This window comes from Muntiacus reevesi, chromosome 20 (assembly GCF_963930625.1).
Source record: "Muntiacus reevesi chromosome 20, mMunRee1.1, whole genome shotgun sequence".
NCBI classification, from domain to species: Eukaryota; Metazoa; Chordata; class Mammalia; order Artiodactyla; family Cervidae; genus Muntiacus; species Muntiacus reevesi.
This window is the reverse complement of record NC_089268.1, coordinates 32,742,607-32,755,226: the sequence shown is the minus strand read 5'-3', so window position 1 is coordinate 32,755,226 and position 12,620 is coordinate 32,742,607. Positions and strand designations below refer to the sequence as shown.

The 12,620-nt window shown below is 37.5% G+C and overlaps 1 protein-coding gene across 8 annotated transcripts in view; it reads right to left on the bottom strand.

The window, feature by feature from the left end:
- The window catches only part of SLC17A1 (solute carrier family 17 member 1), a 206,250-nt gene that overhangs the window by 164,061 nt on the left and 29,569 nt on the right, over positions 1-12,620 (bottom strand). For 6 of the 8 annotated variants that reach the window (XM_065912910.1, XM_065912905.1, XM_065912913.1 and 3 more), the window contains one exon: positions 10,091-10,227. In XM_065912910.1, the coding sequence (XP_065768982.1) occupies positions 10,093-10,227 (135 nt within the window). In that variant the 3' untranslated portion in view covers positions 10,091-10,092. Of the gene's footprint in view, positions 1-422; positions 720-5,538; positions 6,357-10,090; positions 10,228-12,620 lie in introns of those variants that run through there. The other 2 variants (XM_065912909.1, XM_065912911.1) reach the window with 2 other exon arrangements.

Here is a 12,620-nt window from a genome sequence, read left to right as displayed (position 1 = left end):
ACACAGTTTCTTCTTTATTTATGAGCCAGCCATGTCTGCCTTTATTCACCTCTTTTCCTTCTCTAGGCCCTTTTGTTTCTTTCTAATCTGTCACTTTCAGTTGCTTCTGAAAACAAGTGATTTCTCCCTGGGCCTGACTTATATTGGGCTGGCAAAAAAGTTTGTTCATTCAATACGTTATTCAACAAAGTTCTTGGTGAAAAAAAAAAAAAAAAATGTGTCTTTTATTTTTACTTAACTCTGGACAAACTTTTTGGCCAACCTAATAGTTTTGTCCCTTACTTTAAGGCTGTCCTTAAGCACAGAAATTTTCTTCAATTTTCCAGTAGCCCATACATCTAGGACATGGAGGAGTGAGAACTGCAAATTGTGGAAAAACTCTTTCACAAAGTCTTAGAATAAAATCTTATCTTCTTGTGCTTGTTTTTGGTTTATTTCACTACGTTTTATAAAGCATTTAACGCAGAGTAGAAGACAAATAAATCTGAATTTAAACTTCAGATGTGTTTTAAACAATACATGGACAAAAGAGATGGCCACAGGGTATGCATGGTGGCAGGAGGTGGGGGTGGGGACTGGCCTCCTTGGAATCTCCACGCCATCTTCTTCCTTGGGTTGGTGACTGGAAGTCGGTGACCCTCAATCCCAACTCAGGTGCTGGTCCCTCTCCCCAACAATAAGGAGTTCAGCCTCAGGCTCTCTAAACACTCTGTTTTACCCTAAGTTGTGTAGAGAAAGCAAAAAGCACACACAATGTCACTGCTAAGTCCTGATATCCAGTGGATATAAGAAAGTTGTATATAACAGTTCGAAGGAATAGTCCAGCTTAGTATATTTTTTCAAGTTGTTTCCTTTGTCCAAATCACAGGTTATCCTAGGTATTTGTTACACTCTCTCCTCTTGACTTAAAAATGGTGCCATTTTGTCCTCCTTCCTTGTCTCTACTCTCACAAGTTTCCGTGTCAATATCATGCTAGGTCAATATCATACCACAGGCATGTGGTATGAAGTCACCCACCATCTGCTCTAGACCTATGCTGTAACCTGAAAACAAAAACACTGCACACTCTTGGGGTCTGGGATGCAGGCAGTCTGATAATGCTTCTCTCCCTAATAAGAACACATTTTATCCACAGCATTCACAACGGTACACTTTTTGTATTTGACCAAATTCCCATTCTCTGCAACTAACAATATTACAAAGAAAATGACAATGAAACTTCTTGTGACCCTCCACCAAGCACACACTGGTCCCGCTCAGAAGCATCCCAGTCCTTTCAAAGAGCAAGCTACCAAAACCAGTGGCAACTGTAACAGTGCTATCTGGAAAACTGGACGGAAACCCAGCTTCATCTGGCTAGCAGGTGTCCAGATTAATTCATCTGCTGTAATGTTCTCCGAAACCCAAAAAAGGAAAGTGGCCAAGGTGCTTACTATGGGTTTCAATCAGGGAGCCTATCTGGGCAACAATGAGGAAGGCACACTTGAAACACAGCCATTCACACAAGTAGACATTTTCTGGGTTTCCCAGTAGAAACAATTACACTGCCTAATAACTATCAAGAAGTATCCCACATGTGTTTCTACATGTTAGCTGAATATAAGCATTTCTTTAAGGTAGGCAATCTTGATGCATTTTTTTCCACAGCAGGGAAAATGCTATGTAACACAGGTATTTCAGCTATGACTGAGAAAAAAGTTGGTATCCCTCACCAAAATGTCACCGCTTTAAGTGTACATAGTCCATTGGAAGAAATAAAGGTTTCTCTTGTCTCCTCTTTTCTGGGATGGCCTATATTTGGCCAAATGTATGGTGATTAATTCTCTGCTACTGCTAAGTCACGTCAGTCGTGTCCGACTCTGTGCGACCCCATAGACGGCAGCCCACCAGGCTCCCCCGTCCCTGGGATTCTCCAGGCAAGAACACTGGAGTGGGTTGCCATTTCCTTCTTCAATGCATGAAAGTGAAAAGCAAAAGTGAAGTCGCTCAGTCGTGTCTGACTCTTAGCGACCTTATAGACTGCAGCCTACCAGGTTCCTCTGTCCTTGGGATTTTCCAGGCAAGAGTACTGGAGTGGGGTGCCATTGCCTTCTTCGGACTAATTCTCTAAGAGCGTGTATAACAATGTTATACTGAAGACTAGCTATAGGTGGCCATGTACAACAGCTATAAAATTCCAGAGTGAGGTGTTAGGGTACCTTACAGATATTACTCATGATATGATTTTTTTTAAAGCCATAAGGTTCTAAAACCATTTAGGACTAGATAATAGTAAAAACCTTGTGAGCACGGAGTTGGAGACAGGCTTAGAAAGAATTTTAAAATGTATGTTGTCCCCCTAAGATCAAGAACGAGATAAGGGCATCCACTCTTGCCACTTTTATTCAATATCCTCTTAGAGGTTCTAGACAGGGCATGTCGGCAGGAAAATGAAATAGAAGGCAGGGTCTTCATTTAGAAGGCAGTGGTGAAGAATCTGCCTGACAGTGAAGGAGACACAGGTTTTATCGCTGATCAGGGAAGATCCCACATGTTGCAGAGCAACTAGGCCTGTGTGATACAACTCTGTTCTAGAGTCTGAGAGCTGCAACTACTGAAGCCTGAGCACCCTAGAGCCCATGTTGTATGTACTACAAGAGAAGCCACTACAATGAGAACCTGCACAACACAGCTAGAGAGCAGCCACCACTAACCACAACTACAGAAAAGCTCATGTAGCGACGAAGACCCGGCACAGCTAAAAATAAATAAAATCATTTAAAAAAGAAATAAAAGGTGTCTAGGTTATAAGAGAAGAAATCAGACTATATTCACAGATGGCATAATCCTCTATATAGAAATTGTAAGGAATCACTAAAAAATAAATGAGTTCAGCAAAGTTTTGGGGTACAAGATCAATACACATAAAACAGTCATGTTTCTACAGATTTCCAACAAACAATCCAAAAATTAAACTAATTTCATTTACAGTAGCATAAACAGACTAAATTTAGGAATAAATTTAGCAAAAGAAATATAAGATTTATACTCAAACAGTAAAAAATATTTGTTGAAAGAAATGAGAGAAGATTTAAATGAATAAAAAAATGGATGTTTATGGATTAGAAGACTTCAATACTGGTAAAATGGGAAAAACTCCTGAAACTGATCCATAGAATTAATGCAATTTCTATCAGAATTCCAGCAATTTCTCTGTGGAAATTGACAAAGTGATTCCAAAATTGATACAGAATTGCAAGGGACCCAGAATAGCCAAAACAGTCTTTTAATAGGAAAGTAAAGTTGGAGGATTCATACTTCAAAACTCTCACAAAGCAAAAGTAATCAAGACAAGAGTTGTACTAGCATAAGGATAGATACATAGACCAGTGGAATAGAATTCAGAGTCTAGAAATAAACCAATGTGTCCATGATCAACTGATTTTTTAACAAGGATGCCAAGACCATCCAGTGGGGAAAGAATAGTCTTTTAACAAATTGCCCTGGGACAACTGGATAGCTAAATTCATTCGGATCCCTAGTTCACACCATTTACAAAAATTAAAATAGATCAAAATAGATCACAGATCTAAATGTAAGAGCTAAAACAATAAAATTCTTAGAAGGGAACATAGGGATAAATCTTCACAACCTCAGAGTTGGCAATGGCTTCTTAGATATATAACATCAAAAGCATGAGCAGCAAAAGAAAAAATAGATAAAGTGGATTGCATATATATTAAAAACTTCTGTGCGGCCAAGGGACACAGCCAAAAAGCAAAAGAAACAGCCTCAGAATGGGAGAAACGATTTGCAAATCACAGATCTGATGAAGATCTAGTATCTAGAATATATAAACTCAACAACAAAAGACAATTCAATAGAAAAATGAGCAAGACTTGAATAAATATTTTTTCAAAGAAGATACAAAAATGACTGATAACGTAATGAAAAGATGCTCACCATTATTAATCACTGTTTAGTTGTCAGTGAAGTCCGACTCTTTTGCAACCCGTGAACTGTAGCCCACCAGACCCTTCTGTCCATGGGATTTCCCAGGCAAGAATACTGGAGTAGGTTGCCACTTCCTTCTCCAGGGGATCTTCCCAAGCCGGGGATAAAACCTGGGTCTCCTGGATTGGCAGGCAGATTCTTTACCAGTGATCCACCTGGGAAGCCCCATTAATCATTAGGAAAATGCAAACGAAAACCACTTCAAACCCAGTAAGATGAATATAATAAAAACAAAATAGGAAATAACAAGGATGCAGAAAATTGGACTCTTCAGACATTGCTGATAGAAATGTTAAATAGTATCTCCACTAGGGAAAACAGTAAGGTAGCAAAGACAAGTATGACAACACACCATGAATGAAATTCTGAGAGCTCTGTGTAACATACTTCCTGATTCATTTAGTTGCTAATGCCAAAATTTGGGTCCCATCCTAAGATTCTTCTCTCTCCTGCACAGTCCATAATCTCCCTGCCTTGTCTGCCTAGCTCTGCCTCCAGAGTCTGCATCCAGCTGCTTCTCACCATTTCTTCTTCCTCCATCCTAGTCCACACCACCAGCATCTTTGGCAATGATCTTCTGAAACAGCCCCAATCTGGTCTCCCTGCCTCCACTCTTGTTTCCCTAGAGACCTATTCCTAGAAGGCAGCCAGAGGATCTCTATAAAGCATTAATCAGCAAGTCATTCCCCTCCTCAAAAGCATTTAATTTATTCAATTATAAACAATTAAATTCAAACCAAGTCCTTCACATGATCTGCAAGCTTGTCAGGATCTGGCTTTTAACTAATTCCAAATCTCATTTCCTGTCACTCACTAGATTCCAACCCCACCACACTCAGTTCTCCCTGCTGGGCAGACTCAGTTCATTCCCACCTCTGGGCTGTTTCCTTGCTTATTTTTGATGCTTGAAGCACTCTTTCCCCTGATTGTTGTGAGGCTCTTCTCATTACTGAACACAAATGTCACCTCCTGGACCTCTAGCTAAAGCAACTTTCCTGGACACTGCCATGCCACCCTCTTTCATGTTCTATATGGTCTATTAATTAGGACCTGGAATTGTCTTCACTTTCAGAATACAGATATCATTCATCTTCTCTCCCCATTCTACCCCCAAAACACACATCTCACCACACACAACACAATGTAAAGCTCTTTTAGAATTAGAAGTCCTGATGATGTAGCTGACTTCTCAGTACTTATAAAAATGCTGTAAAAATTTGTTATCTGGTTGAATATTAGAAAGTAGGGGCTTTTAATCTCAGATCTGTGAACTTTATAGAAAAAGTTACATCTTTATATACCCAACCTCTGGTTGAAATTCAACATTTCTATCTATTATGAATGTAAGTAACAAACCACAGTAATTGTAGTATTGATGACTGATACCATATGAAATCACAGATATTTTCTTATGACATTACAGTAATTAATATCTCAATATGCTCAACACTATTTTGAAATTACAGTAGCTCTATTAGGCTGGTAGGTAGTTCTCATTTATTTAATGAATTAATAAAGGAGCATATATATGATCATAGACACGCTTTTAAATATCTTTGATGACATTCAACATAATCGTTTTCCTTTGGAGTTATCTGCATTATACTCTGAATTGAGGCCCATCACAAAAAAGTTAAGCAGCCTTGCTCTAAAGGACTTCACAGGCAGAATGTATGTCTCTTTATACAACTATTATATCTGGAACCCACTGAAATACATTCAAAGATGCAAAATCAAAAAATTATAAAGACTGGACAACTACATCATGCCCCAAACAACAAGGACTATTTGCTAAATTCAAAACAATGAGGACCAAATGAAAAAATGACATCGGACATCAACTCACAGATGTATACCAGACTGAAAAGGTAGGTGCATTCCTCTGGAAGTAAGAGAGGGTAGCGCCACAGGGCCAGGGGCTGCTCTATCCTTCCACCAGGAGGAAGTGCATCTAGGAACTAGATAGACCCTTGCAATTGTGGCGTCCCATGCCCTTTAGCAGTGCTTCTGGGTTCGAGGAGAAACATGTGGCTGTGACTCAGCTCTTTCTTCTTTTCCCTCAGATTCTTAAATGAAGATGGGAAGTGGAGATTGACCAACTTTGCAACAGTGTATCAGTTTGACCGCCGCGAGAAATACCGCCAATTCCAGAAACACAACGCCCGAGCACTGCCTAACGGCTGACACCCCTTAAGACGTAGGTGAGGGAAGAAACAACCAGTAGCACATCAAAACAGAAGACAAGGCTGAGGAAAACGTCTCCGGAACTATCACATCACCGGGGTTTGCGTTCCCTGAGCTGTCTAGGGTCTTGGCTAGGGTCTGAAAAGCACATTTCAACTCCTGGCTTTCCAGCAGCAGCCTGATGGGACTATGGAAAGAGCAACCAGGTAAACAGGAATATTGAGGAAATTCTATCCACAACATGTTTGAGGAATTACAATCTCTGGGAGAATCGGTCCTCGCCAGGGAAAAGTAATTAGAAAAGTTGAGTATGTTAGATATTTTGGAAGGGAAAAGAAGGCAGAAAAAGAATATGGCAAGGTAAGGGAAAATGACACATTTTCAAAGAAGGTTTAATTAGAGTATAAGCATAGCCCAAACTTACAATATTTCATAAACCTTCCAAATTAGTAGAGGCAGGCAAGGGAGCAGGAAGTAAAGGAGGACAGAGAGAATATAAAATGACAGAAAATGAAGTCTATTTCTAATTGGAATGAATGCAGTTGGAACTCAACTAACAAAGGAGACAACTCTCAGAATGGGTGAAATCATTGAACCCAACTATATATCCTTTGTATGGAACACATACAAATGAAATGACTCAGAAAGGTGGAATTTAAAGGCTATGAAAAAGGATTCCTGGGAATCTAAAACAAGCACAAATGTACAAAGTTTGAGGTTGCAATATCAATATCAGAAAGTCAGTTAAGAATAAAAATCATAAAATGGAAAAGGGTGATAGCTTTACAAAATTGAAATTAAATTTCCAATTAAGATAAACTTGTCAAAATCTTTTGGAAATTGTAATATAATGTCAGAATATTCAATAATGACTGCTCAGACATAAACAGAAATGAGTAGAAATAACTCATGGAAATAACATAATGGAAAACTCTTATAACTTTTAGTATTTAATATGTCAAATATATGCAAACAAGTAAGATTTATAGGGTCTGAGTAGTGTGATTGTTTTCATAGCTGTGCCCACCCTGTACCTTGGAAACAGAAGAGGAACTTTTGCTAATGCCTATGAAATATATTCTAGTGCTGTTATGCACTTATTTATAACAATGGCCGCAGTAATTTCTATATTAAAATATTTGTATGAGATCCCACATTTTTCAACTGCTAGTTATATTCCATTCACCTACAAAATGTATTAACAAAGACGCCACTGATAGACATGTTTAATTCCAGATCCAAATTTTTGCCGTTTCTAATCAGCAATCTTGAGCACAAATGCATCTTGGTGAATTTTTGTGAGTGTACCATTTATGGAAATTTCTTGGCAAATTTCTCAGCAAACTGAGTCAAGTTAATATTGGATTAATGATGATCAAATTTTCCTCCAACCATCATTTGGATCATTTCAATAATTTTGCTAACTAAATTTCAATAAATTTGCTAACTAGTTATTGCTGTTCAACATGAAAAAAATATTTCTGTATTAATAAGTTAGTCAGGAAACTTACTGCATGCACTTATTTTTTCTGTAGCTTTCCAGCCAACTCAGTTACATTTTCTAGGTAAACAATTGTATCATCAACTCATAATGGTAATTTTACCCTTTTCCAATGTGGATTCCTTTTCTTTCTCTCAACTTCTCTCAAGTGAAAACCCTGTAGATCAACCAAGATGTGGGAGTAGAAAGACCTCTTCTCCTCTTACAAGCACATCAGAATCACTACTTGGAGAATAATCATCTATGGAAAAGACTGCAACCTATCAGAAAAAGATCTACAACTAAAGGCAGAAAGACAAACCAAAATGAGATAAGTAGGAGGGGCAGACTCACTATATAATCAAGTCCCATCACCTCAGGTGGGCTACCCACAAACTGGAGAATAATTGTAGTCAGAGGTTTCCCTAAGAAGTGAGTGTTTCTGAGCCCCACATTGGGCTCCCCAGCCCAGGGGACCTATACCAGGAAGACAAGCCTCTCTTCATCCGTGATGTATACATGTGCATGCTGGCCAGAGCCCCTTTACCAGTCTGTCATGACAGTTTCTTCCGGGAGAGGAAGAAGGGACCTTGGGGAAGACCTGGGATGACTTTGAGTGAGTAAAGCAATTAGGCTGTGCCTTGCAGATGCTCACATCTCCAAGGAGAGCTCTACCACAAGTGCCTGTGGTATTAGGGGCACACCTGTATCCTGTGTGCCTTGCTCTCTGGGTTCCCTGTGGACAGGGCCTCAGCCACCACTTCAGCCTGAGTCTCAGATAGTATATATATGTCCAGGTAATCCAAGTCGTTTAATTCTGCATGTGCATTCTCTCTGCAACATTGTGAAACCTCACTATTGAATTACACCATCAGCTGATATACATTACATCTAATTCTAAAACAACAAACATATAAAATTTCCCTGCTATACCATGCCATTTCTCTGCTTTCCTTTAGAGGGCTGTCTATTTTGCTGTCTCCACTTCCTTAGCCACAGCATCCAGATGAGAAAAACTCAATGGCTGATTCGTGTCAATGTATGACAAAACCCACTGAAATGTTGTGAAGTAATTGGCCTTCAACTAATAAAATAAAATTTAAAAAAAAAAAAGAAAGAAAAAGAAATAAAAGGTATTCAAATTGGAAGGGAAGAGGTACAACTGTCATGATTTGCAGACAGCATGATACGCTCTATAGAGAACCCTGAAGTCTCCGCCCAGTTAACACTCTTTTAATCATGACCTCGAACATGAAAAGCAGACTATCACCAGGATCCCAGCAGTTTTGCATGTAGTTTATCCTCATCACAACCTCTCCCTTCCCCTAAAAGTAATGACTGTCCTGACATTGGTATAACATCTTCTGTGCATGTCTTTATAGATGTATCACCCACACATGTTAGTAGACTTTAGTTTTGCCAGTTTTTAAAAAATTGTATGTCTTTTAAGTCTCTGAATCTAGAGACTCCCCCTCCATCACTCTTCTTTTTCTTTATAATTCATTTGTTTAAGACAATTATAAAGCTGTTTGGATTTGCTGATGATATCCTTAGGATTTAGTTCAAAATATTCTCTGTCCTCTGTATTTTTTACAAAACAGTAGCTGTATCCAGAGGTTTGACCACATTCACTTTGATCTTTTTAGCAAAGACCTTGGTGGTGGTGTGTTCTTGCACCAGGAGGTACAAAACATCTCTCTCTCTTTGTGGTAACAGCCTGATGCTCAGCCCTAGATCTCTTAATTCACTGGGGTTTGTAAAATGGGGATATTCTACATCTATCAATTCTCATTGATGTATTAGCTAAACAAATTCTACAAAGGGACATTGCTCCTACTCTTTACTTACCACTGATGGAGTTTAGAGAAAAAAAGGCACAATATCAGATTCTCCTTTGAACTTTCATGAACCCTTTGTCTCCATCATTTATTTGAAAAACCATTCTAGTCATGATCATCTTTAAAGTACCTCTTGCCAAACCCATTAATAAATTCTCAGAATCTTACATAATTTGATCGCTTGATAGCATTTGCCATGGGTACTCATTCCCACCTTTTTCAGTTTTCTTCTGAGACACCACATTCTCCAACCATCCTTCCTACTTCATCAAAGGCCCTTCTCAGTTCCCCTTTCAAGAGTCCACCTCTCTTCCTCACTTTTAAATGGTAGAGAGGCCCATACTCCCAAATTTCTATCTCTAACCGCAATCTCTCTCAAGAATTCTAGGGCAGTACAGCCGCTGGGCTGTATGCCATTTCATCAGGGTGTCAAATAGTTTCAGACTTTACCTGACCCCCTCTACTCTCCTGAACCTGCACCCCTTATTTTTTCCAATCTGTCAGCAACACCAGAGTTTGCTCAGAGACCATTGAACTTCTTTCTGTCCTGCATCCACAGTTTCAAAATCTGCCCTTAATTGAATCACTTCTTACCTTCAGAGATAGGTGTTTTGTCTTTCTTTAGCCCAGTCTTGAACTTCTGCTTTAGCAAATATAAGGTAGAAGATTAGGCTTATCATGTTATTGCCTATCATCAGGAGGAAGATTTTAAGCCAGGGAGATTCTGCATCCTGAGGAATTAAAGTACAAAATTATAAACTACTGTTGTGTTTTATAACATTTAAAATGTAGTGTTAATATAGGCTTGATGCAGGTCACTTAAACATGGCAAAACATTCTAATAAGGAATAAAAAGTTAAATTTCACTCTACAGAGATAATCACCGTTTGACTTATGGTTTGTGTCTATGTACATATAACTTTTCATATGTAAAAAGGACTTTGCATGAATATAGTGCTAAAGCCAAGAATGCATATGGTTTTATATTTAGAAATATCCTATAAACATTTTTGTATATTAGGAAATATTTGACTGTATCATAACTGTTACTGACTAGTAATCTGGAATTTAGATTTATAAAATTTATAAGAGCATCCCTTATTTCCTTAAAGTTGTTTTCACTTTTTGTTGCTATAAGTTTGAATAAGTTGGTGATTAATTACAAACACAGCAATGCTTTTGAATAAGATTTATCAAATACCCTTTCCTTATTTATAAACATGGTTAATACATTTTCTCTTTCAGCCTATTAATATGATCAGTTTCATTAATACATTTTATTAATAAATAGAGCCACTTTACTTTCTTAGAAAAGGGCCTACTTAATCATGATGTTGTACATATTTTAATATATTGGTGAATTCTATGCACAGGTAATTTATTTTTGCCATCCATATTCAAAGATTACTTTAAACTTCAGTTATGTTTCAGATTTGTTTTACCACTTTGCCCTTTACTTTTTGAACAGCTGAGGTTAAATTTTATGCAGTTAAATGCAAAATGCCTTGTGATTGCATTTTGGTCTCTGGTGTCATGCTTTTGAAGAATGGATGTCCTGTGTGAAGTTTAAATAATTATTAACTCCTATTTTACTTTGGTAGCTTTATTATATCCTTTCTTCATTTACATTTGTTACTGTCCATAATAAACTTGGGGGTAAATATGAGAACAGAATGTAATTATTTTTTTTCAAGTGGGCTCACCACTGTGTTTTTAAAGAAATCAATCCATTCCTTCTGGTTTGAGATGAAACTTTATTATAAAGAATGTGTTTTTGTTTTTTTTTTTTTTCAGAACTTGATCAAATCATCACCAGTTTCATTTAAAATATAATTCAGAGTAGAAGTTGAAAAAAATGTTTCTTGCCAAACTAGACATTAAATATATTTAATTATAATGATTTCTATAATTAAAACATGCTAAATTTGACAGCTAATATGTAAACAGTGAAGAAAAAAAGAACCAAGATGTGTTTAGAAATTTAATGATAATAAAAGTTTTGATAATTTTAAGTTAATAGAATTTATTGTCATTTGGAATTGAAGTCCGACCTAGAAATTTAATGTGTGTCTCCCTACTAATATTTTCACTGATGTTGCTCAATAAGTGTGCAGTCTTCTTCATATGGACTTTGTACAGTTTTCAAAATACTCATAGGTATTTTGCAATATTAGTTGACACTGTGCTTATTGATTGATACTGTGCTTCAGAGTTTTCCACATTATGCTATCTAACTTTGATTTCACACCCTCACCCCCTGCCAGGAAGATAATCACAATCTCTGTCCATAGTGTTGTATTTTCCCTCTGCACTTACATGGTGTATATCAATAATTTAGTTTTCTTGACAGGTGTGTTTGCTAGCATTTTCAGAATGCTAAACAATAGGATGGCTAGCAATATGCTTTTATTTTTCCTGATTTAAAAGTATATGAGAATAAAACTACTAATAGCTGTTATGCATTGCACGCAAACATCTAATACTCCCATGAATGATCTGATGTGGTAATTACCTTAACTCCATGAAGTCTCTGTGTCATCTTAGGCATTTACAGCTAGAGACACTGAGATTAAGAAGTGTTTCCAGGTCACATATCTTGTAAGTAGCTAAGACTTGAACAAGATAGTTTTTTGCCGGAGAAATTGAAACTACTAAGAAACTGTTAGGCCTTCCCTTGTGGCTCAGCTGGTAAAGAATCTGCCTGCAGTGTGGGAGACCTGGGTTCGATCCCTGAGTTAGGAAGATCCCCAGGAGAAGGGACAGGCTACCCACTCCAGCACTGTGGTCTGGAGAATTCCATGGACTGTGTAGTCCATGGGTCGCAAAGAGTCAGACATGACTGAGTGACTTTCACTTCACTGTGAAGAAACTGATTCTCAATGTTTCTAGTATTTTTGTGTAAATTTTTTTTCCCTGATATCATCATCTTTGGTTAATGTTTACTTCATCTTTTTATGCTATTCTTACAAGTTTCAGTGTTTCTATGTCTATTTTAGGTATGTGTGTTATATATTTATTTTTTATTTATATAATATTTATGTATTTTATATAAATAATTTCTCTATGAGGTATGCAACTGTGGATTTCTGTTTATCCTACTTGTCATTATTGGGTTGTTTAAATG